Raw genomic sequence first — 27,278 nt, 5'->3', positions numbered from 1 at the left:
AAAAAAAATGATCACAGCATTGCATAGACCTGAAGACCAAAGGGAAGTTGAAAAGGGAAGTTGATCTTTTACAAAGAGGCACCCGCACAAAACTGGTTGATCAGAGGCAAGGATGGATCTGTCTTATGTTAACCAAAGACCATTAAGACATTAAAAGACACGTTATTTCTACTGTTGGTAGAATTAACTCACTTGAAAGGGTTGCTAGCTTACCAATTTCTGTCTTTATTTCTTTGGGTAAGGGAAATAATTTCCTATCTTTTTGGCATTATAGGACCTAGAACAATATTTTGTTCCCCAGCTTATATTGTTTGGGTGTGCGTACTGACATCCATGTGAAGAGATGTTTTTCTTAAGTATTCTTAAGAAGGATTATTGGGACGCCTGGATGGCTCAGTGGGTTCAGCCTCTGCCTTCGGCTCATGATCTCAGGGTCCTGGGATGGAGCCTTGCATCAGGCTCTCTGCTCAGCAGGGAGCCTGCTTCCCCGCATCTCTCTCCCTGCCTCTGCCTACTTGTCATCTGTCTCTCTGTGTCAAATAAATAAATAAAATCTTAAAAAAAAATAAAAAGGGTTATCAATATACTTCATACAGTTGCACAAAACTAAATAATTTTTTAAAATTACATGTTACCATGGCTAAGAATATTCTGACAGAGATTGCTACATGTTTATCAAACCCTGGTCCTTTTCCTCCTGAGCACACCGAAAAATACTGCCCACCTCTACCAGGCCACGTGACCGAGCTTGGATAAAATGTGGAAGGGGTGCTGCACACAGCTTCTAGACTTACACATAAAACCCTCCAATGCAGAATCCTCCATTCTCTTTCCCCATTAGCAGGCCAAATAGAGAGGCTCCCAAGAATACAGAGGCGGGCAAAGCCACATGATGGGAGGAACCTGTGTCTTTGAGTCATCCTTGGAGAGAAGCTGGTTGGAGAGGAACATCTAAAAAAAAAACCTTATTCTGTTAAATCACTGAAATGTTGGGATCATTGATTATACCTATAGCCTGCTCCAACTTGGTATGGACTCTGGGTCAAACCACGTGGGTTCAAAAACCTCATTTCATCACTAGCTGTGCCTCCTTGGTCAAGCAACTTAACCTCTCTGTGTTTCTGTTTCTTTATATGTGACACGGTGCTAGTAACACACCTCACAGAGTGCTTAAGGGGATTGAATGAGGTATACAGCCCTATGATAAACATGGCATGTAAGTTATTATCAGTTTATTCCCAAAGAAGACTCTCCTTTTAAGATTTTATCCAAATAAGGGTCACCTACAGAGTTTAGTAGAGTACTAGGAGTTGATTTATAAATGAGAAACCGCCCACATATAAGGTTTAACTTCAAGAGTGCCGAGTTTTCTAGAAAGAACATTTGGGAGCAAAAGAGGAGTGGAGGGGGAGAAAAGGAGGGAGGAAAGAATGAAGACTTCTGTATTTTAGCAACGTATGTACTGACCCAACCTGCTCTTGGGTCTGATCAGCAAGAAAGGAAATATACCCCAGCATTAGATAGTTAATGTGGCCCAAACATGGTGTGGAGGCTGACTGACATTTTCTCTCATCATTTTCTGCAGTAGTACGCTGGACGCCTTTCTGCCCTGGGTACTGGGTATCCTGAGTATCTCCCCCTGCCTCGTGCCCGATCTCCTACCTTCCTTTTTTTCTCTCAATGAAAAATGCTCTCTGGTTTTGTTCACAACTCCTCACTTATCTTGTAAAAGCTAACCAAACTGAAATATACCAGTAGCCCTTTGCCATTTAGTAAGCTTTATTCTAAGACATGGTGCCTATAAATAAAGCAATACGATGCTAGAAAAAAAGCTCACCAAGTGCACAAACCGTGCGTTTACAGTCTCTACTATAAATAGATGAAGATTACAGGTTTTTAAAGTGAATGAGAGATTACAGCCAAAACTGTGTGAACTCAGAAAAAGGGAAGCATAAAATATACTGTATGTTATAGAAATGGGTATTTACTCAGTAGCAATGACAACAAAGTTAAACACAAGAAAATTAGTACTTTGAAGATTTGGTAACAAGGAACCATGAAATGCCCTGGTTTGTGTCCCTTTGGAGTTTCTCAGGAGACACTGCTCACTATATAGGCAAAAATATGAATATATGAAGTTGTCTATTTATTCATCAAGATGTTCTTCACTTTTATGAAAGTGAGCTTCTATTTTTCTGAAGTCTCCAAGGCATGAACAAAGGGAAATATATCTGTGGAGAAAGAAGAGCTTTTCTACTCCATAAACAAATTGTGACTATTCTGAAAAGGGGGAAAAAAGTAGAGGACTTAAAAAAAAAAAACTAAATGAGGTCTTCTGCAAAGTTACAATGCCCAAGGACAGTTCTGATTTGATGCTTTAGCAATTTACATGGAATTTTACTCTAGTGGCTTCTCTAAGGTTCTGCAAAAACAAGCAACAAAACAAGATGCTCTCTCTGAGTCAAAGGAACCATTTTCAGAGCCTAGTGAATATAGCTTCAGAATTCTCCTCTTCCAACAGTATCGTATGAGTGGACTGTGAAGAAAAAACTCTCTCAATCTCAAGTGATGATTAAGTCCTGCGGGGCGTTGGGGGTGTGACTTACTTTCCAGAAGGGTATCTGCCCTCAAAGATTGTGTGTGGTACCGAGACGGTGTAGAAACAAAAGGTAGAATTTCACCAGCCAGTGCAGGTAGGTTATTTCCCTAACAGGCAGTCAAATTGATCTGAGAATTAGGACACTTGGTTTCTGGAGCTAATTGGACAACAGGACATGCCAGTTACACCGAGCTCCCTCTATACTCAGTGGTTCTTAGAGTATCAGTGGCTTGATCATCCTCAACAACAAGGAAGTAAGATACTCACTTTTACATTCCTTAAATTAGTCCTTCAATTTCATGATAACAGAATGTGGTGCAGTCTTAGCAATAAACATAGATAACAGAAAATACGGACAATTACAGGGATGTGTTCCTTCAGTTATCTGACTGTTTCTGCAATTCAGTGTGGTTTCTCTGATCATGAGTAGAATCAACACTACTAATTGAAAGCCCTTGGATTCCAGGTTAGCTTATTTATGCATTTTTTTCAGCTACCATTCTGTGCTTAAAAAAAAAAAAAAAAAGTCATGGAATTGGTACTAGAGAAGGAGACATGAGATAAGAATTTGAGGCTTAGAACTGCCCTTAGTCTGTGTTATAGCCATGGGCACTTCTCTAGGTCTGTTTCTTCAACTCCGATATGGAGGGGTTGGATTGGCTGGTTTCTAAAACCCTTGCAGCTCTAAAAGTCTAGAATACTTACGAAGCTAGCACTGGGTCTACGAATACATATTAGAATGATGAGTTCTTGCTTTTTTTACAATGCAGTGGAGGGAAAAGCATTTTTCCCCTTATGGCTCTGGGACTGTAAATCATTCATTGTGCTAAGATTTGCCATGGCCTGATGTGGGGCAATAGAGTTTTGTTCCATGCATTCGACATGCCACATTAAACGCTAGATGGGTATGCTGTTAAAAAAAAAAAGTAAACCTTCTGATTATGTTATCTTGCTTATTAAAATGAAAACTGAGCTTACAATTAGCATCCAATTAACATAACCAGGTGAAGAATTCAATGTTGCCTTTTTTCTAAGGAAGTAACAAGAGATTTTCTTCTGATGGCTTTATACCTCTGGAAAGGTCAGCAAAGTCCCCATCTCAGAATCTTGCTCCCTCAATGGCTGATTCGTTTCAAATCCTCAAAGAGTAATCTCCTTATATACTTTTCTCTTTCCACAATGGTCACAGTTCTCTAACCATATAATAAAAATCATGCAAATTTTGCTTGAGTTTTGCTTATGCCAAAGACAGGCTTATTTGAATAAGGGGACCACGTTCATTCACTTCAGTGTGAATGCAGCTTGATGGAGTGTTTTTCAATGTGACTTGAGCTGAACTGAGATCGTCAGAGCCTACAATACAGACTGCTATCCTTTTAGGTCTGACCTGTGACAACTGTGGCATCTGTGTTCTTAGTTCTAGATATAGCGGCTTCTCCAGATTTATTCTATGGGCCAGCCATTAAGTATTATCTTACGTATGCTTTACAATAAATATGTTTAATTTGGATTTTTGCTTTATTTTTTTCATCAGGATTCAAAAATGTAAACCAATAAATTTCACAGAAGTCTAAAATAGGTTTTCTGTGATTCATACACATCACTGAAAAATATAGGATTACAGGTATGCTTTTAGACACACACACACACTCCCACACTGACTCTATGTGCATATATACAAACATCTTTCCAAATTGGTTTTTCTTTGATAGGTTTCATAGCAAGGTAAGATATAGTCTAGAAGTTTTCTAATTCACATTGCTATCATAACAATATAAATCATTACTATTTAATCACTAGGCTACTTTAGAAAGGACTCAAAACATTCATTTTAAAACTCTTTTTAAATTTCCTTGCTTATTTCTAGAGTTCGGCAGAATTAGAAATAATATTTACTTTATTATGTCTAGCTTGCGTGTTTTTAATGCTAATTTCAGCACATTGTGGCCATTTTCAGTAGTCCATTTGCCTAGACCCTTGGATGGAATTGAAATGCCTTTGTTTTTTATAGATATTAATTGATTTCTAGAATACATATACATCAGTGATAAGTGAATTCAGTCGAATTCTTCAATGTTTGGCTGCTGGATGTAAACTTTCAGTTGGCTAGAACCAGTGAAATTGGCCAGAAATTTGTGTGACAAGTTTGAATTTCTCCTTCGTCATTCTCTTCTGTATCCATAAATCTTAGATGACAAATTTCTTAATATGGGAAAAATTACACTTTGTATTTCCACTAGATTTAGGAAGCTGAGGGTAGAGAAGAACAGGAAATGGAAGCAGAGAACATTAAGACTGCAGAGAAAAGAAAGTTATGTGATTCTACCAAGATGCTGATTACACTGGAAATCATCCAATTAGGTTTCCAAATTGAGAATACGGTTTTTTGTTTCCCACTTTTAGAAAAAGGAGGCGAGAGACAACAGTAATAGAAAGTGGGGTTGGGGCTCAGTTAAGGAAAAAAGGGGGAAGAGAAAGCAAGGAAGGTGGGGGGAGGGTCCCCTCATCCCTGCGGAGGAAACACTGACTTTTCTACACACCTCCTGCCTCAGCGCAACTGTGGTGTGGCAAAGTCTCCTTGGTGTGGAGAGGCAGGGGAGCTGGGAAGGGGGCAAAGTTTCTTATTAGTAAGGACTAAAACGAATCGATTTAACCCTCTGTTTACCAGAATACTAAATAAATTATGTCATTCCCTGAAGTATTCTGATATTCAAGTGTTCCTTTTTATTTAAAAGTGGAACTTCAGTATCACAACAGGGGGGAAATCATTTGTATGACAATTTTAACATTTGCATCTGTTTATTTTTCTTGAGTGGGCATTTCTATCAGGCATTCACTCAACAAAACCTGACATACATACAACTGAAAAGCACACAAGGAAACATCAGAAGTATTGATGGAAATGGCCTTTGGCCATTTTCTTGGCTCTGGTATTGGTGTTATCCAAACGGGGGCAGAGAGCAGCAAAGAGACTTTTGCCCAGGATGGCCCCATTTGAGAACTTATCATGGGACCCAGCACTGGTAAGGACCTGTAGAGAGCTGCCGACGTGAAATGCATCATCACTTTCATTCTCCAGGTCATTCTGTCAGTTAAGCTCGGCTGTGTCTTTTGAATCATTTGCAAGGATATTTTTGGTCTCTCGGTTTCTGTCAGCAAATCAACCCTCTCGTATCTAATGAGCAATGAGTGTATGGAGAACAATGTCATCTCAAAATGGGGACAGGAAACTGTATTTCTCTGCGTTAATTTCCTCCTGTTGCCCCTGCTTCATTAGTTTTTCTCTACCTAAAAAGAGTCATTCTAAGAGAAAAAAAAAAAATCTAAAGTAGTTATGCTCACAGGAGTCCTAGTCTATGGCCAGGACCATCCTTGTGATATTTTCTGCATAATCCTCATATAATATATTGTATTTGGCACTGGAATCAATTGGTTACTAGTCTACATAAATGCTATTCTATACAAATATTAGCAGAGGCAAAGATCTGGAATATATCAAAGCAATGAACAAATTACAGATCATCTGCTAAGGAGATGTCAGAATGTGCAGGGAACAGCCCAGGGGGGTGGCATCACATAGGACAGCATACGAATAAGGACTTTAAATTACAAAGCACTTTGGACATTAAGGTCATTATTAGTGTTGTTATTATGGTATAACAACTGATAGCACTGTGGGGATAATAAACCCCAAGAAGGCAAAAGCTCTGGTCAGATTTAATACCAGGAACCATTTCCTCTCCATGCCTAACAGTTGGCACTTGGCAACGATAATGTAATGGATGGAGAGATGCATCTGAGCCTATAAAGTAGAAATTTGAATATACAAATATATATTATGAAGTATGGTAGGATACAAATTAATGTAAAAATATGCTTTGCTTTCCTTGTTTCATGATTTTAAAAAGCATATATTTTTGTGTTGTTGGATGTTGAAGCAGAGAACCAAACCCTTTTGGTTATGTTTTAAGAATGCTTTCACAGTATATGTTATTACAGTGTTGGTATCTTATATGTTAAATAGCTTTCTGAAATATTTAGGGACTCAACCAAAAATAACTAAGCAATAATAGAGATCACTCTAGTGACATGTTTAGTTATATTGTTTGGGGTAGTGAGAATGGAGTGGTGAGATTGAAAATTCATCAAGATTTGCTAGTTGGACCATTTTGAATTAAGTGTTTGAATTCTTGAAGGATCCTGATGGGTAGGGTGTCCATGGCATCTTCTTTGTTCCTTAGGAAATGGCCTGAGGCTTTAGCTGAGGGAGGAACTCTAGGACCATGTTCTGTCAGGAAGAGATTCCTTCCCTGCCTCTGGGCTAACAAGTAACTGTGGTACAGTACTTGTGCCCAGATAGCATTTCTTGGATCAGTGTTTGACAATCAACAAGATGGTAGAGCTGCTCAAGTTCAAGAGACTGGAGAGTCAACCTTGCCTCACCAGGCCAAATCCCATGGCTTTTGAAAGGTAGTCACTGTTGAAGAATTCTGAGCAGCTATCCTGAAGGATAATCTTCCCATTTCTTAGGTCACTGCTGTCTTGTTACTGGCCTTCATTTCAATTCCAGTTAAATTATAAAGTGCAGTATGTAATGTTGAACCTTCAGAAAGAATGTGAAGAGCACATCCACCCTCCATGAAATCCCAAGTTCAAATTACTGGCAGAGTCACCATCCGTTTCGGAGAATGTACAGAAACTTGATCATCACCGTTGTCTTTCCCATCACCATCATCAGCATCGTCAGCATCACAGTTGTGGTATTATGATCACGTCAAGTGTTGTGGCAAGATCAGAAAGAACTAACATCAAGACACTGTCCAGTTTGGGTGTGTGAATATTATCCTGTGATTCTTGGCCCATTTAGCAAACACTTTCTTTTCAGTGATAAACCTATGCCCCCCATATGGAGCATGTTCATGAAGAAAATATTCATCACACTCATCTCTTCCTTGTTCATAGTAATGATAAGGGACTTTTCTATATCCTTCTGTCCTAAAAAAAAGAAAAAAAGAAAAGGAGAGAAGAATTGAGATGAAGAATGAAGCATTCACTTGCAAGAATCCATTATGTGCCCAGTAAATGCATTTACTTGCAAACCATGCATGATTCTGGTCCATGAACTCAGTTAAAAGCTATTATGTATAAAAGCTTTTAGGAAGATGTACCAGATCCTTAGTGCCTTAATAAATCATATAAAATTTATATATCACACCAATTGCATTCAAACATATACCTATCTTGGAAGGAGGAAATGGTGTATAATGGAGGCAAACTTCAGATAGCCTGATGCCCTTGCAGAGCTTGAAGAAGCCTTGTGATTTTTTAGGGTAAGATATTTCGTACATCTGTGCTCCATTATACTTACAGTTAGGGTAGAAATATTTCATGATGAAGACTGTGGCTTAGTTACCATTTTGACACTATGATTAAAAGGCTGAGTTATATGGTATCATTTGTAGTGGGGAAATAAATTTCAACACCTGGATGAAACAAGGAGGGTTCATTTTATTAAATAATTAGAAATGATCCCTCTCTATCAGGATATACTGTGGATGAACACATGTATTTTAAATCTGGATCTGGCAGATTACTTATTAGTAAACTATAATTTCCAGGAATTTTTGTTAAACTGTTAGCTTCTATAAGCTTCAGGACATTTTGTCCCTCAAGATCAAATATAATCATTGAGTAGCTAGCTATCCATCAAGCCATTAGAGCAGCAGAAATGACAAACTTATTTTGCAAATTAAATAACCACTAAACTTGTTCTGTATTTCCAAGCCACAGATCCCTGCTATGCCACTGATTAAGGGGAAACTGTTCCTTCTGACATTTGACATTAGGTGGTGGAAAATATCTTTCTTTTTATCACCCCTAAAAGTCACAACTTGATGCACTGACAATAAAATGTCATGTCAGCAAAGAGCACCGGGAAATAATTGTTGCTTTATCTGTTTCTCCGATTTATGGTATTGAAATGAATTGTGATATTTTGACAAGATATCAGAATTGGAGATGCATAAAAATAATTTCCTGTGATCTTACTTGCAGTAGGTATCATTTATCATCCCGTAGACGTGAATGCCATAACAGGCATCCATGGCCAGAATGAAGGTAAACCATCCCGTGCTGAGATAAGAGCCAGACTGGACTCTGTGGGAGGAACAAGGACAAACAGCAACAAGAAACAAAACAAAACAAACAAAAAACACACACAGAACAACAATAAAGTGTGGTGAGAAACGAGCAACCTTCTATCAAACACATAGCACTTGTTATCAGGAAAAAGCATTAAGAAATTTGACAATCTGTCAAAGATACACACTTATTTTGAATTATCTCTGAATAATTTATAGGCATGCTCTCACTCTTACTACCTTAAGCCTAGAAGCAATGCTGTATGGAAGAGAAGCCATATGGCAAATATCTGAAGTCAAATAATCCTGCTCCCTTCGGGTAAAAAAATAATTCATTTGATTTTCCGTAAGACACAAATTAGTGCTGTATATCAGAGGACAGATTTTCTAAAGTTGCTTGGAGCCCTGATGGGAACTGAATGATAATGGTGTTATCTTGCTTACCTGGACATATCACTTTCTTTAAGACTCGTAGGATTTCCGAGGGTAAATTGCATACAGTGTAGGCGAATGGCTTGCTCTATGAAAGCATCTGAAAAGTTTTCCTTCACTGATTTCTAGGCATCATGAAACAAAACTTTTCCTTTGTATAACCTATGCTACCAACACATTTTTACTGAACACCTACTATGTGCAATCACTGTTGTAGATGTTGATACTGCAATTATCAAAGCAATCAAAGATTTTCTCTTCATAGATTTGGAGGTGGCTGTGCTCAGAAAACCTCTTTGAAAATGGAAATAAAGATCTGGTTTGGGGTGGAGAGAAGAAGGTTGTTATTGGTAGTGGGGTGTGAACCGGAAGAAGCCATGTGGAGCACACTGGAAAAGAAGGTCTTATGTGTGCAGTCTTTTGACTCTCATCTCGGCTGTATTAAGAATGGGCTTTGAGAGGTTATGATTCCAGGGTCTTGGGATCAAGTCCATGTTGGGCTCTCTGCTTAGAGAAAGTCAACTTCTCGCTCTCCCTGCTGCTCCCCCTGCTCACACTCTCTGTCAAACAAATAAATAAAATCTTAAAAAAAGAAAATGGGCTTCAAGCCGGACCACTTCCTTTATAAGAGGTAAGGAGCTCTCACATTCTGTGCCTGGCTATTGTGTTGTGTGGGTATACCATTCCCTGTTTCAGACTCAATGTGTACTCCTTTGTTCTGCTTATGTGTGCTACATGACCTCTGGCCAACCACATACTCTGTCTGTCCCCTGCCAAGAGCAGACAGGGTCCTTTGGTTGCCTGTAGGAGGACCCAAAGGCCATATGGACCAAGGCTCACTTTTAGAGCTGATCTTGTTCTGTCTCTTTTCTATGTGAGTAAAGCACTGCTCCATCCAGTGTTTGACTGTGTTGTGTTTTTCTTGGCAATTCAAATAAGACACAGTGGGAAGAGGTGCTTGGACTTCTACCTCTGGTAATAGCAGACAGATGTCACTTGCTCAGCAGACCATATGAGAGAAAAGTGTTCCAGGAAGAGGAAAGGTAAAGGGTAAAATCACAAAGATGGAAGTGTGCTTGGTATGTTTACGGAAAAATGGGAATCATAGTAACCAAAGGAAGAGAGTGGCTGATGTAGTTAGGTGTCTGGCTGATGGGAAGGGTCTGCCGAATTTCAATGGCTCAAGGGAATACTGAATGAAAAGCTGGATCTCCATACCTGGCTTTAGCCAAGGGGACCCAATCCATCCAAAATGGGTAACTGTCTATCTCCTTAATCTCTTCCCATAGGAGCATTTGGGTCTCACCAGGCTATCTGGCAACTGTGCAGCACCACTTCTAAAAAGACTACATTTCATACCTTCCACCTAGACTTCCTGGCATACTGGAGCACAGCCAGCTCTTCTAGAAATGGACACTTAGCCCTGATAACCACTCTGTGGGTACCCCTCCAGCCAGTAATCGCTTTCCACTGATGTCCTATATCGATGTAGTTCTCCAGTACCAAGCCGTCAATGTGCTATAATTAGAACCCTGTATCCTTTGATTCTTTTTTTTTTTTTTCAAAACAGGCATTGTTTAATATCAATTGACTGGCAACATGTAAGTATTTCAGGAGAAACACTAGCTTACAGAGGGGTATGATAAATGAGTTTTCTCACTTCTATTTTAATTGACTTTGGATGATCTGTAAGGAGAGACAAAGCCAGTCCATATACATCCATCTGCTCTGCTCACTTGCCACTGAGTCTGAAATGCCTCCTTGTAAGTCATTTTCCTTTGTATTTCCTGGTGTGTCTTCTAAATGGAAAATATTCCAGAAACAGGATCATATAGAGTTATATGCACTTTCCTCCAGGATAAGAATAGTAGCAGCAGCATGGGTTAGGAATGAGTGCCAAGTGGGGTGGGAAGATGTACCAGAGGAGGTAGAACACACTCAAGAACAACTCTGCTTATTATACAATTTAACTCGCTGTCCATCCTGTCTTCTGGAGTCTGGGGGAGGGGCAGCAACGATGACATCTGCTTAACGCACCATCTGCTTAAAAGTCCTTATTTGAAAATTGGGAGGATCAGAAGAGGCAAGAGTCTTGATTAAAAGCTCCCACACTGAGTCTAGAAATTTTGTCTGCGTACTGATTTTTTCCAGTTATATTTCTCCTTGAACTGTATCTCCTTTTTACCTCTTTTTGCCTTCTCATTCTACTTTTTAAATTTTTTCTAACCTTTCTATCCTTTTTCATTACTAGGCTGGCCACACACTAGCAGAGATCACTAAAAATTACAGCATTTATTTGTACATGATAAGAAAAACAGATCTCATTTATTTGTTTTTTTTTTTAACAGAAATTTATTGCAATCCTATGCCAGAAGTTAGTGATGAAATAACTTCTATATATTTTAAATGCACGTGGAACCCAGTGCAGGGTTTGAACTCACCACCTTGAGGTCAAAATCTGAGCTGAGAGCTCTAGAGTCAGAGGCCGAACCCACTAAGCCACCCAGGTGCCCTGTGATGAATATTCTCTTGAAGAACACATGGTCTAGTGGGGGTAGCACACCCGTCAAGACAATCACAGTACATGTATCAAAGCACAAGCCCAGGTATGTTTCAGAGTCAGTACAGAGTGCAGTATGGAATTGAGAGTGTGGATACCTAGTTTCATATTCCAGCTTTGCTGCTACCAAGCCTTGGACAAGGTATTTAACCTCTGAGGGTCATCTTAGTTTCCTTGTCTCCAAAGTGAGATAGTTGAACTAAGTCATATCTAAGGTTTGTTCCAATTTTAAAACCAAATGCTTCTGTGATCATCACCCTCAACTGTCCATCTGTTTTAAGCTTTACCCATTCTACAGTCATATGCTCCACACATGCTGAATGTGAAACTAACAAATGAGTTAATCAGTCAGATAACATTTAATGCCCACTTGTGTGGTAGGCATGCCACTAAATGTCCGAGGCATATATAAAGAGGGTGTAAAAAGTTTTACCTCATAATGGTGATGGCTATAGTCACTAAACTTTTCCCTCTTTCACATTACTGCTCATGGAACGTGCTGGAATGGCTGTCCAAGACCAAGGATACAATGAGATCACAGTATTGAGAGTAAAGCTTAATTTGAGTGAGAGAAAAAGGAAACTGAAATTAGGGCAAATTTTCTTCTTTTTATGTGGTTTTCTAGAAGTCAGTTTGTCCATAGAGAGGCTGTCAAGGACAAAGATAACATTATAGTTCCAGCTTAAAGTGTGGTGGGGGGGAGGGGAGGTCATTTGTGTGACGTGTGGATCTCTACTCTGCAAAACAAGTTCTCCTGGCTCATTCTGGTCCAATCCAGATAGTCACTCTGAGTGGTCAACAGCAAACTTTCAGGACAGAAGCAAAGGATAAATAGGGCACAGTCATCAAATTGGTTCCTCTTCCTATCTGTCTTCTCTTCACCCCAGGAAAAGAAGGTCATGGATTTCAAAATTCGGCATCTGGTCAACTTATCATCTTATCAAACGATAAGGAAATTTTACCATGTCTCTGATACTTGATGACTTTTAAACCTAACCTATTACTTTTAAGCAAAACCTTATTTTGTTTCTGGATAGACAGATCATAATAGTTAGGCTGAAAATCTTCATGTAAGCTGTGTTGCATTCGGTTCTGACTGTGGGGACTCATACTTCTTAAGTGCCCCGTCCTAAAAACAGCACTTTAATGAGACAGTTGCATTTTCTCTCTCTGGTGCCTCTGATAAATTTGGGTTGTGAAATCATGTGAGGTTTCTTACCCATAGTACATGCTGGGGATAGCAAAGTGGTTTCTCCTCAGAATACTTGGAGCTAATGTCATCTACAGAATACTTATAGTGGCATAATGGCAACTGCTAGATTAATCCAGAAACTCTTCTGAAGAATTGCTCGGGTGATCCGAGTCCCTAACGGAATTCACTGGCCTGGATGGCACTGGCTCTGGAAATACTTGTAGCTACATCACTCCAAACTCCTGCTGGGTGGGTGTGCTAGAGATGAGGATGTATAAATTACACCCAAGTAGACCTCTGGAGGCTCAATGAAAGTAACAAAAAGACTGGAGCCGACCTATGTGAAATTGTTTACGCTTTTCAGCTAGAAGGGATCTAGGGATAACTATCAGATGCTTTTAAAAATTCTTCAAGGGTCTCCTCTGGGGCCAAATATTGTCTTGTAATTTGTCAGTCATGCACGCGGCGCTAACTGTACCAGCTGGCCATCAGCCATAGCACTTTTTATACCTTCTACATTTGGAGATCGATAAAAACAATTATTGTCATCTACAAATAAACAATCAAGATTCCCATAGGGATGATAAGAGAATTTAAAGCCCTAATTCAATACAATAAGAAAGCTTAAATTAACGTGGCAGAATAATGAGCCGTGCAGAGGAAAATAAAGGCAGGAGTGTTAAGAGGAAGCGATCAATCATTTGTTTCCACTGGCCAAGCTTTGCATCCCACTGCTCCTTGGTAATCAAGGTACTTACTACTTGGAAACTACTTAAATTTACTCGCTCATCTCTTGGAAAAATGATGCTGTCAACACCTTGATATAGCACATGCTTGAAGGCATATCATTTAAAATATGATCTTTCATCTAGTTTATTACCAATAAAATATAAGCTACCTTGCCCCTTGATGTTTACTTACTGTTGCTTGATGTCTAAAGGTCATCACATGCCCACAGGGATTCGTTGTCTGTCAAGCTCTCCTTATTTTTACCAGTCCCAATCTTTTTGGCTGTCAGCATGCTTCATTCACCTGTACTTTTGCTTCTGAGCATGCTCTCTCATCTTCTCATTTCTGGAAGCATACTGTGAAGCACTTTCTTCCTATTGCCTGGCAAGCTCGAACTTTCTAATGAGCGAGATTTCCCTTCTGGGGAATTTCAGGGGAGGAACTGAAGAAACTAAAATGGATACTCTTCAGAAGAAAATGGGATTACACTGAATCTACTATTTATTCACAGGATGCTCTGCTAATTATTGAACACCATTATCTCAGTGGCTTGGGTTCTGAACTCAAAAAACTGGCCTTTGATGGATGAAATAATAGCACTTTCTCTATATCAGGGTTTCTCAATCTCGGCACTATTGATATTTTAGATGAGACAATTCTTGGTTGGGGGAGGGTGCTGCTCTGAGCAGTAAGTTCTTTTTCGTAGCTCACCAGATTCCTCTCTGTTCCCAGATCACCTGTGCCCTAAAAGGGCAATAGATCTCTTGACTCCCAAGTGCCTACTCTTGATTTGGGTGGCTTGCCTTGAAGATGTCCCTGATCCTAAAAATCCAGGTTCTCCTTATCTACAGTTCCTATTCTGCCCACTCTACTCACTGTCCCACTAGTTTTCTTCAACCAGGCAAATACCTTAGTTCTTTCTCTTTCTTTACAAACCTATCCGAAGCCATTCAGGTTTGCTGAATACTAAATCATTATTATCTTACCTTTTAATACAACCCTAGGAATCAGCACATTCACTTGGTCTAGACCCAAAGGGCAAGTCCTGACTTGCACTGGGGAGTGTGCAATGGGAAAAGGAATAAGGATGAGGAGTCCAGTTGCTTCAGTCTCTGGCTGCTTCCTCTTCACGGAATGGCTCCTTGGGGGGCCTTTGGCTCAAACTCTGCAGCCTAAATTTTACTGTTTCTTACTCATTTCTTCAATGAACTGATGAAAACAAGGCCTGGAGCACTCCAAGCTAACATTTTAAAGGCATAATTATCATTTATCAAAGCCCAAAGGGGATCAAGACCCTCCCAGTAATGGAGGTTTGTTGGAGAGCACAATATTGGCAGCAGCGTCTGAAATCTGCTACACTCAGGAGTAAAAAGGGAATTTAAGAAAAGAATTAATCAATATTTCATGTCTTGTTTTAACACTATTGGATCTCCGTTCTCTCATCAATATACTACACTGGCAGGATAAATAAAAATAGCAAAGTAAGTTTCCATATACCTTCCTAGGGAGAAGGAATGCCTGACAGAATACAGATTATTCAATTAAAAACATTCTTTCCCCCATTTTTTTTCAAAAGCCTGTGGATAATGAAAGGATACATTCAAACAAAAAGACTGGGCAAGACAAACAGCTGATGATTATCAGTAGCACCTTGGGATTCAATCTAATATTGTGAACCAGTCTAATGGAAGCAGAGCTCAAAGTGTGGAAACAATTTCAGCTGTCCCCAAGTCATATATTTTTGTATATTATTCGATAGTCAGGGGCTATGGAAATACTCTGGAGTTTTCCCATTATATTAACACTGTATATTTGTACTATCTATCAATGGGACATGCCCAGCAAATCTTTAGGCAGCAACAACTTTCTGCAAATCAGGCAGCAGAATTCTCGATCTTGGACTGAATCATTTGCAAATGGACGTAAACTTCTCAAATGAATAAAAATATCATACCGTGAATGGTGATTCTTAAGAGAATGCACCAAATGAAAGGAATCTAGACCTGAAATACAATGAAAAATGGACCGTGAGTAAACGGAGAAAGCAGTAAATCTTAGAGGAAGACTGCCTTACCCTCCCAATCAGCTCATGTGAAATGCCCATGCTAATCAGTAGGCACTTGGACTGTGACTGTAACAAATAGTTTTCCTGCTATAGAATCAACAGGACTCCCTGACTCGTGATGAATGCAACGAAATTGTACAAAAGGAGCATAATAAGAAACGACTGTGTTCTTTTCAAAATGTACATTTAAAAGTAAAATGGTACAGCTCCCAAAGGTATGATTTATGGCTGCTGTAGAAATAGAAGATACCACTCACAAAAATTACTTTGTTCATTCATCTCAGAAATTAAAAGGTTATTTTGCTTTTGCCCTTTGGCTTTAAAGCCCCTTCAGTTGGAAATCTTGATTTCTGGGATTTTGTTCACTTTCTTAGATGAACAGTGGAACCTCAGGAATGGCAGGGAGGCATTGTGGAGAGCTCATGGGCCCACTTCATTAAGGCAGGTCTGGTTCCTTAACCATACGGTATTGACTGAAAGGTATTCCCTCCAAATTCTTACATTGAAACGCTAATGCCCAAATTCTTACATTGGAGATGTTGCTTTAGGGAGGTAATTAGCTTTGTATGAGGTCATGAGGATGGAGCCCTTGTGATGGCATTTGTGACCTTCCAAGAAGAAGAGACACCAGAGCTCTCTTTTTTCCCATCATGTGAGAACACAGTGAGAAATCTGAGAGCCAGAAAGAGAGTTCTCACCAGAAACTGTCCATGCTAGCACTCTGGAGACTTCCAGTCTCCAGAACTGTGAGAAAAATCAATTTCTGTTGTGTTCAGTCTAGGGTATTTTGTTATGCCAGCCCAAGCAGGCTAAGACAATGGGCATCTCTGCCACAAACCTAAACTCCTCACTTTCTTTTCCAGGACTTCTCGTGAACTCTCTCTTCTAGTTATGTGTGTCCATTTTTCGCTCCTTAAACACATCTTGTATATGTCCGTTTCTGTCTTTTCTCACTTTGCTAACGTATACCTTCTTTCTTCCTGAAATGCTCTCCCCCACATCCTCTTCAGTTTCTTTTTTTTTTTTTTTAAGATTTTATTTATTTATTTGACAGAGAGAGACACAAGTAGGCAGAGAGGCAGGCAGAGAGAGAGAGGAGGAAGCAGGCTCCCTGCTGAGCAGAGAGCACGATGCGGGACTCGATCCCAGGACCCTGAGATCATGACCTGGGATGAAGGCAGCGGCTTAACACACTGAGCCACCCAGGCGCCCCACCTCTTCAGTTTCTAATCTCATTAAGTTTATTCTGCTTCGTCTCATCCATTCACACTGTGGGACTGTGTCCGGGAAATACCAGGGACAAGTTGGGGGAGACAGACTTGATGACCATGTTTAGAAATAGGGCTATCAAGGAAGTAATTCCCTGCAAGTGGTGAAGGGGATTCCTTTCCCAGTTGGGAGCAAGAGCTGATCTGTGGATTAAAGCTAAATAACACCAGGCAGAAAAGGGGAAGGAAGAGAGCCTTTCAAACAGAGGGAATGGCCTTTGCAGTTGCACTGAGGCATGAGAATAAAGGGAATACTGAATAGTTCTCCGCTGTCCTCTTATCTGGACTGGACCTCAAAACAGCATCAGTGTTTATTTTCATAATAGATTATTGGTTAGAGACAGGATGCGTACATAACACTGATTTATTTTTCTTCCTTACACTACACTTTGAAATATTAGAGATATCTTGATGTTCTATATAGCTAGTCTTTTCAGATGATGGAAATTTATGGATCTGGAGAAAAGTATCTAGGGAAAAATTGGCAGAATTATGTTTTTTTCTTCCTCATTAAATTCCTCATTAATTCAGAACTGGGAACAAATGTAAACAATATACGACTAAGAATAAAAACAATTAAAATATGTGTGATGACAACGGATGTACCCAGTAGTGTTCGTCTGTGTTATAAACCAAGTTACAAGTCATGAGCAAACTTCTCTGATCTTCACTTACCACCAAGCAGCCTTCCTCAATACACACCTAGAGGCTCTTGACCTCCGTTTAAAGGGAAACAGTTTTTACATAAGCATCACATTTACTGATTTTTTTTTTTTTTTGACAAATGGAAATGAAAACAAATACCATTAATGCTGCTTTAAGGATGTGAGTCCTTTAAAATACCTTTTGGCTCTAGAAACGCTGACCTAATTCTAAAGCAACTCTTCTATAGGAAGAGATGCTACAGTTGCTACAGTGTCCTTTTATACCTAATCTCTATTTCCAAACTCTCTTTGCCCTGGACCTCTGGTTTACCTAAATGGCCCATAATTCCGATGACATGAGAAATTAGGGACAGCCTGTGTAGGTTCTGGTCTCAGACTATTCAGGCTACTCCAGAGGCCCTTGTCTCAATGATCTTAGACCTTCTTTCAACCTTCCAGTGCTAGATTGTACTGTTCATTCCCTTCCCAAACATGGCTTGCTTATGAGTGCAGTAACTTCCCTGCCTCCTTGACTTTGGGCTTGGTCGATGACTTGCTTTGACCAATGGAACAGAATTAGTGATAGTTCCCAGAAGAGAATTTAAAAAGTATCACCTGGTTCCCATTTTTTTACACATCTCCCCTCCATCATGAGAAGAATGCCACCCAGTAAGGGGTGCTTCTTTAGCCTGGTTCCTGGGACGAGCACACCCATGCCCCAGACATGAACTCAAAACTGGAGCCAAGTTCAGCTAAGCTTAGCGGACTTATAGCTGATAGCAAACCTGTGAGCAGGAAATAAATGTTCTTTAAGCTATTGAGTTTCAGGGTTATTTGTTACTTAGAAAAGAGCTGACTAAATTTTTTTTTATTAGTAATAATAATTGCTATCATTTATGGGGCATTTATGTGTAGTAGACATTGTTCCAAGAGCTGTGCATGGGTCATGTCATTTAATCCTCACAACAACCCTGACCTGTAGGGAGTATTAATGCCCCCATTAATAAGGTGGGCCGCCTGGGTGGCTCAGTGTGTTAAGCCCATTTCTCACTAAAGCCTCCCCATTATACAAATGAAGGTTTGGGAAGATATAAACTACTTGCCCAAAGGCAGCTAACACCAGAAAACTCAGGTTCTTAACTAAGTTCTTTCTCAGTCATTGGTCTCAGAATCGTCCAAGACAACACATGTCTGACAGGGAAGTCATCAAAGAACTTCAAGTCTTCAGATTCTATCCATAGCCCTCTAGGAAATCTTGAACCTGCCACTTCTTCTTGGTCCATGTTTTTTTGTTTGTTTTTGGTGGCAGAATAAGGAGACTGGCATAGGTTAGGGTTAGGGTCTTTGGTCACTAAGGGTTCAGAATTGCAGTTACAGTAAAAGAGCCTATGCTGGTGGGTACAGCTGTATATTTTAGTACAGAGATACTATCACTTTATAGATTTGTATTTATGACTTCAAGATTGAAAACGGCTTTTAGAATTTCAACCATGGTCATGTCCAAACAACAGCTTCATGCCACGGGTGTGGAGATGTGAGTCAACTTAAAAAAGAAAAAAATGAAGGGACAAGTCGTGACCTAATGATCAAGTTCCTAGATCCACTTCTTTCCCCAGGCATGGCTTCCTTCCAGCCCTTAGGTTCTGTAACCTTTCAATAAATTCTCTTTGGCTTGTGTCTGCTGGAGGAGGTGTCTGTTTTTTTGCAACCAGAGATATGAAGTTGGGTTGATCGACCTCTAGGACCTTTTTCAAGAAAATGAGTCTATTAAAAGCTCCAGGTATAATTAGGGACTTCACTTCTAACTAATCTTTAACTCTTATTAACAATCACTATTTGATTTGATCCTGGTTTTATACTTAGGCTTTAAAAATTGCTTCTTTCTAACTTACCCTTCAACTTATCTTGAAATCATGCCCTTCCTAAATTGATGTGGGCTTCGGTATTCTGAATGCTAATCACCTTTCTCTACCTAAGGCATAGGTACCTATTCCACTGCTAACCTGATAAAGGTAATTAATGGAAGGTTTTGGCTTTCTCTTCTAGCTCTCTTATCATCCATTCTTTCTGCATATACTTTCCTTAAGACTGAAGGAAAAGAAAAGGAAAGATTATAATCAGGTAGGAGTATATCTAAGTAGATAAAAGCCCTTTCCCTGCCACTTTTCCTTTTTTAGCAAAGAAATGAAATGACTCACTTTCCCTTAGCTTTCTGACTTAACTGGAACTTGAGTTAAACCAAGATTTTCCTTTAGGAAAAATCCTAGCACAGAATCAGATTCAAACTTGCTTCTGACACGAATGCTTTCCAAGCCCTTGTTTTTCTCTCAAAATGAAAATTTATGTTTAAAGAGAACTTTTAAACAACCAAAAGTTTTAACAAGGATTGAAGACAGAGATTTGAGGTCTTTTCACCCCATTGAAGTAGATCAAGGATCCAAGCTTCTCACTAAAGCCTCCAGTACCACCGGGATCATTACTAAACCAGCCTCAGCCCGAGCCCGAGCAATTGGGGCTACACATAACTGCAACTGGAAAAACCTGAAGTAGCTCTCACATTCTTCTGGTTAAGACAGACTAGTTTTGCTGCCTAGTTGAAGCTATTATCGCTTTTTTTTAAAAAAGATTTTATTTATTTATTTGACAGACAGAGATCACAAGTAGATAGGCAGCCAGAGACAGAAAGGAGGAAGCAGGATCCCCACTCGATCCCAGGACCCTTAGATCATGACCTGAGCCGAAGGCAGTCATGACCTGAGCCGAAGGCAGAGGCTTTAGCCCACTAAGTCACCCAGGTGCCCTTATTACCGCTTTTTTGACCGAGGTACATGGCTCAAAAAGTCCTGAAGTAAATTATTTTGAGGGGTAAATTTATTTTTAATAGGAAAAACTAAGCAGTACCCTCATTTCCCCCATCTATTAAAATTGTTTTTATCTGGTTCACTAAAGAAGGATAATTCAATTAGAAAAGGTCAGAAGCAACAACTGACATGACTCTTCAGGCACTGAGAAGTCATCTCCGTAAGAGGAGGCTTCCTTTGTCAGTTTTCCAGTAGGCTGACATTCACTGACTACCTTACACACAATGCCTTTGCAAACGATAGGCCATCATCAGTGTACCAAAGCAGGATCTTGTACTTCTAGTCCACCTCTAGCAAATTCCTTCAAAGGGAGTCTGTCTGCTCCAGCAGAACACCTGAAGTCAAGTGATGTGGTGAGGGAATCTTCCTTGAAACAGTCAGAGCTAATGGAGTCTCACCTGCTAAACTAGCTCTTTGCCCACTAAGGTTGAAAGTTATCCCCATTTAATTTTGTCCAGAAGTTTCAGTCCAAAAAAAAAAATCAATTTTTCTCTCTATTCTTGAGATGGGATCTGTTTGAGAGGAGAACAGTCTTCCTTTGAAATCTAATCCATATTTTCCAACTGAGCTACACTTCCTGCTTAGTGAAGTGAAGAATTTCTTCCAAGGCGGTGGTGTTTTCCCCACAGTGTTGCTACACAGCTTGGCCAGCAACCTATAGGGAAGGGACCCATGTGTTTGTTGCTTAAAGTAAATTCACACGTGGAAAGAAGCCTTTCTGTGTGTCCTCTCTCCATACCATGCTAGTACCTCCTGAAACTTGTAGAAAAAGGACATCCCCACCTCTTTTCACAATACTATCCTACCCATATCAGGAAAAAAATCAGGAATATCCAAAAATATAAAGAAGGGGGAAGATAATGATAATTCCTTTCCTCCATTCAGAAGAGAAAAATTTCATGGGTCTCCAGAATTCTTCTAGCCCAGTATTTTCTTTGATCCCATTACTTTCTTTCTTTAGGGCAGACAAAATGCCCTAAAGAGAGAACTAGAACACAGAGCAGAAGCAATATATTATAGAAAATGCCAGAAAGAAATATAGAGTACAACTTAGAACTTGAGAGTGTCGACTGAAATGTGAGAATGTTACCTCAACAGACTTCCCTGCATTGCAACAGTCACAGAATGTCGGAAAAAGAAATCTCAGCACCCAAACTATAAAAAATGAGAAGGACGCAGGAAGACAGTTGAGATCCTTCACCTGGCATATTTGTTTCCACCAGCTGTTGATAAAACTTTATGCCCATGTTTCTGACCCCTGACATTCTGACTCATTTGCAAGGGAGTGACTGGAAATAAGAGCTCCAGAATTCTGGAAGCTGTTGGGTAGTGACAGCAGATGGACAGAAACACCAGACTACTTTTATTATCAGGGCCTATTTATTGGATTTCATCCATTCCTCTTCTACTCCCCTTACCTCTGCTTAGTCTTGAGAGTTCATAATGATGCCAAAAGGATGAAGAGATCTAAACATTTGCCTTTTGTAGAAAGGAAATATGAGGCATGAAATTCTGTGAAAGCCTTATCCCAAAATAAGAAAGTGGTTTAAAGATAGAGCTGTCTTCTTCCCTCATGAACTGGACAAGGAGAACTGGTGAGTGATGCTGACCAACTTGCCCACTCCCTCTGCGTCATTGCCACACCAGTCCTGTGCTCCTGAAATGGAAGTTTCCAGACCCCTTTACCACGTCCTCATTCCTGAAAAACCCTTTACTGTCACCAAAGACCATAGTCTCCCCAAGGCTGTGAGTCTACAGTCTATTCCTTCTCCCAGGGGCATCCTTCCTTCTTATTTTATCCATCCATGCATTACATCTACCCCCTGGAGCCCCGACCTCCAATTTCTAGTGACAGGCCTGATGCCACTCTCCCTAGAGGCCTTGTTTCCAGTGCTTTCCACCCTTTCCCAGGCCCCATTTCCCACCACTGCTCTCATAATGGCTTCTGATTTCATTGTTCTTGGTGTAAGGTCTGAGTCTTTGTACTTATTTTTAAAAATAAATACCAAAAAAGCCTTCCTAGGTGATTATAGTGTGATGTGTGCAGCCAGGGTTGAAAATCACTGCTATAAATGGTAGTTAGGTTTGAGGATTCTATTAGAAGTTGAGTTCCACTTTATTATAAATTAAATTGGCTTTTGAAGATTGGCTTGAGAATCTAACCACTATTTTTAAATTTGTTTCTTTAGCAAAATGTGTCCCAATTTATAAACAGCTGACTTGCAAACTGACTGGAAACTTGCCAGTGAAGGGATGCTGGTCAGCAAAAATGTCCCATCTTAGATAACTATGTCTGGCACACAGTAGGCGCCCAATATGTCCATCTTAATCGAATTGTTTCTGGAATGTAGATTGAGCCTAAGTAGGAAACTGACAACATTTTTCCCCCCAAGGAAGTTTAAACAGTTTGCCAATGTATTCTCATTGAGGATGTAAAAGAAAGGCTTACTAATATGTTGAAGGATATACCACATGTCAGACATGGGGCCTAAATCACCACTTAAAATTAGGTTAAGCCTCACACGCACACCCCCCTTGTAGCCATTTACCTCCAGAATCAGGTCCCCCACTCCCCAGCTTTAGAGATGTTAATGACATATAACATATACAAGATTAAGGTGTGCATCATGACGATTAGATACATGTATATATTGTAAGAAGTGATTCCCACAATAATGTCAGTTAACACCCCCATGCCTCATATTATTACATGGAGTTTGCGTGTGTGTGCGCGCGCGTGTGCGCACGTGCATGTGGTGACATTTAAGATCTACTCTATTAAAAGTTTTTAAGTATAAAATAAAATCTTTTTTAAAAATGTTTTTTAAGTATAGGGCTCCTGGGTGGCTCAGTAGGTTAAGCCTCTACCTTCAGCTCAGATAATGCGATTGAGGCCCACGACGGACTCTGTGCTCAGTAGGGAATCTGCTTCTCCCTCTCCCTCTCAAATAAATAAATCTTTAAAAAAAGAAAAAAGTTTTCAAGTATATAATACAGTATTGTTAATTGTACTCCCCATGCTGTGCATTAGATCCCTAGATCTTATTTATCTTAGAGCTGACAAAGAATCAGTTTTTAAATTCCCTTTTCTAGTCAGTTGACCTACAGCTCAGCCAGAATTCTGATTTCATCTATCAGGACTGAACTACGCTCTGTACATTTTATAAATCACAAATCATAGCAAAGGGCCAGCTACGTGCCGTGTGCCCAAGAAAAGAGAATAAATGAACCCACAGTAGATACATCAAGATCAAGAGGCATATTCACTATTAAATCCCTGAAATCACGAGGTAAAATATCAATTTAACTAAATTAATTTCAGTCTCTTGAATTTTCACTGCAAAACAAACTCTGAAAATTGAGAGTGTCATTTATACCTTCCTGATTTGGTAAAGCACATACTTAATGGAATCCCGTGGCAGTTAATGTCTTAGGTCATCACACAGACACAGGCAAGACTCTTGCCTCCCTGCTTTTGCCTGTCACCAGGCACCCCTCCTACCGTTGCTGTCTCCAGTTTCACAGTCAACAAAACCCAGAAAGTGACATTTGCATACCAGCTTCCCATAGGAAAGAAAGCTTCCTTAGTCTTCTGTCAGCACAAAGCTCTTCCAATTATGTTCAGCCCCAGAAGTGCCATTTTATTTATCAGAAGGCCATTTTCCAGTTTTTAAATGGCTTCGGACCTGCCACTTCTCTGAGTAACCCTGACGAAAAGAGCACTTGCCATTCACCTTGGACTGGGCTTGTAGCGATCCCCCATGACCAGCATGCAGTTAATACGACTAATGTATTCGGGATGGTGCCCTGACTGACTGAGGCGGCTTTCTAAAACCCAGGCTTGCGACTGCTGATTTGCACATTGTAAGAGAAGAAAAACTAAGTGCTCACGACTGTGGTGCTGTGAATACTGTTTCCTTCCACGCACGCATGGGTCAGGAATCATGATTGTATTAATGCAGCCAAGGGCTTATGTCAGATAGTAGATGGCTCCAGCTCCGGAATTATTTAATTTAATTTTCTTTGTGTGGGGCGGGATGGCAGCACCATCGTTCTCCAGGCTACCTGCGTCACCCTTGACTTCGCCCACTTCCGCACCCTCCGTGCCCCATTAGTTACTGAGTCATGTCAGTCCTTCCTTCATGCTGTCTCTCACATCCGTTTCCTACTTCACATCACACTGCTCCTCTAAGACCCTGAGTAACAAAGCGGCTTAGAGGTGGACCTCGGATGAGTACGTCCACCCACTGCGGTATATCTATGAAATCTTCGTGCACTCCAGTAGCAGGAACCCACCATCAACACACAAGGTGTCCCTTCCCAACCATGGCGTTTTCTTTAAAATCACAAAAATTGGAACCAGTAAAGGGGGATAAGAAAAAAAAAAAAGAAAAAAGAAAAAAAATACATATTATGACAACACTCAAACAGTGCCATGGAGAAAGATATGTTTTTCTATCTCCCCGCTCAATAATTTTCTCTAGTCATAGGGGACTTTATTGTGGAAACAGCCTCTATGTATTTCCTGGTAAGGTGCTGGAACTGAGAAAGCCAGGTTAGACACAAAATCAATATTCTTTGATTCAGTCTCTGCTCTTCACTGTGGCACTTTCCCCCATCATCTCTTTCCAGAAAACAATGCAACAGGAAAATCAGATTTTCCTCTAATCAGGGCTAAGGAGTGATTTTTAGCTTTGTGACTGATCATCAAGGAGCTTCAAAGAACTCAGTGTTGTCTAGCCATTCAAATCTTGAGTTCATATGGCTACATACCACCAAAATCGTTTGATTCTTTTCCCTTTGTGCCCCACTACATAAGCAGTAGTATTTAATAAGCATGTTAAACAATGGCCTAGCTTCCACTGATGGCTATTGAGTGGAAGGATCTTTGACCAGATGAACGGATGAGTTAGTTTTTCCCGACAACTCACCTTTGCACAATGTGCTTCTTTGAAGAGAAGCGTGGTACGTGGAGCAGAGGGAAGCACTTTTCTATAGATAGCTATTATTTCCTTTAACATACGTGTTTCCTTTTTCGGCACTCATCACATTTCAGAGAATAACTCAGAGACATGTAATCTTAGCAGTTTCTTTTTGTCTTGAAAGAAATACAAGCTGCATGTGGTTAAAGAATTATATCTTCTGTGATTTGTGTTTTAGACAAAGGTATGTTATTTTTATGTTTATTCTACTCAGCATGTCAAAAGACAAACAGAAATAACTGGCAACTTATTAGCTTATTTAGAAAAAAATCATTTTGAGTATTAAGTTCCCTTGAGTATATTGAAATATTTGAGTCCATTATTGCACCTTGAAAGTACTAAAATTAAATGTTCCAGGGCAAAGAAATGCACCAACTAATGAAGGATAAAAAACAAAAAAACAAAACAAAAAAAAACAACCCACATATATTTAGCACCTAAGGAGTTGTTCTATATAAACCTGGAAAAAAGGATTCATTTAATTTATGAATTAAACATTTTAGGGGCATGTCAGTTGTATAAAACCAGGGGAAGTCAACACATGGGCAATTATTTAACAAACAATACACAGTTATTCAACAAACACTAAACACATCAAGTGGCCTGCTATGAGTCGGGCGGGCCCTGCACAGATAAGAAATTTTGCCTTTTAGTGTTGAGTAATCCTTGTATTAGAAAGGAAAACATGTAAACATTTTTGTGTGCTTTTATGCCCAAGCTCGTAGAAGATCCGAGAAGTATTGTCTGTAAAAATATGGCATCTCTCCGAAGAAAGCGTTCTGTGCCTGGGGGAGGAATTTGTCTCAAAAGTGGCCTTAACACCCCATTTCTCCCCTTACAGACCATAAAATGTTCAACATCATCCCAACACTGCTTCAAAGTGTTTTAAAAACCCAAGTGATACTCTTCAACCCTCTTCTTGGGATTCTAGACCAGCAATTCACCCAGCTCTGTTTCTTCCGTCAGACCTTCGCTTTGTTGACCTGACTTTTGCCTGGCATCAGAGACAACATGCTCATGGAGAAGTGTGATCCTCCTGTCTGGGCTTCTGTCATCTTCTTCCCAGACCTGACTCTGATGCCCCCCGTTCTGTGGCGCACTAGAGTGACAAGAGCAAGGAGTTACTGCTTCCAAGCAGAGTAGGCTGTCTGAACCGTTCACCCCCTAGAGCAAAGAGCAATCATGTTTAGTCGAAGTGAAGAAAAATGGAGACACTTGAAGCCTCATCAGTAAAGAAAATTGAGCTAACAGGGGGATTCAATCATAAGCTCAATGACAACCAGTTAGCACTATGTTTGGGTTCATCTCTCTTTGGGCTATTTTATAGAAAATATTTCAAATTAAGAAAATAAAATCCTATGATAATTCCCATGCGGCATAAATTGTTCCAGAGCCCAGAAAAATATGGAGCATGTCCCAATTCATATTACCAATCCAGCATCAGAGTGATACTGAAACCTGGAAGGAGCCAAGAGGGGGTAGGGATGAAAAATGACAGTACAATTACTCTTAGAATTATAGACTCAAAAATCCTCAATTAAAACCCAACCAACTGATCTTAGCACCAAATTAAACAGTCATACCCCTATGGCCAAGCGGGTTCTATTCCAAGAGTGCAAGGATAATTGAATATAGGGAAAGCTAGCAATATGGCACTCCTCAAGTGTGTTATACTGAACCCTAAGTCCATGGGATACTAGTAAGTATTCTATAAAGGAAGTGGGACAGGTAATGTTTAGAAATGGTGGTTTTAACAAAGTTAACTGGACTATTTTCATTGTATTGAGATATACTTGATATACAGCA

The 27,278-nt window shown here is 39.9% G+C and overlaps 1 protein-coding gene across 2 annotated transcripts in view; it reads right to left on the bottom strand.

Annotated features, from left to right (window-relative positions):
* Positions 1–4,094: 4,094 nt before the first annotated feature.
* Positions 4,095–27,278, bottom strand: part of ST6GALNAC3 (ST6 N-acetylgalactosaminide alpha-2,6-sialyltransferase 3) — a 527,343-nt gene continuing 504,159 nt past the window's right edge. For both annotated transcript variants that reach the window (XM_059135170.1, XM_059135171.1), the window contains exons 4-5: positions 8,648–8,755; positions 4,095–7,594 (exon numbers count right to left, since the gene is read on the bottom strand). In XM_059135170.1, coding sequence (XP_058991153.1) covers positions 7,408–7,594; positions 8,648–8,755 — 295 coding nt within the window. In that variant the 3' untranslated portion in view covers positions 4,095–7,407. The remainder of the gene's footprint in view (positions 7,595–8,647; positions 8,756–27,278) is intronic.

This window comes from Mustela lutreola, chromosome 10 (assembly GCF_030435805.1).
Source record: "Mustela lutreola isolate mMusLut2 chromosome 10, mMusLut2.pri, whole genome shotgun sequence".
Classification (NCBI taxonomy): Eukaryota; Metazoa; Chordata; class Mammalia; order Carnivora; family Mustelidae; genus Mustela; species Mustela lutreola.
This window is presented reverse-complemented; position numbering and strand designations above follow the sequence as displayed.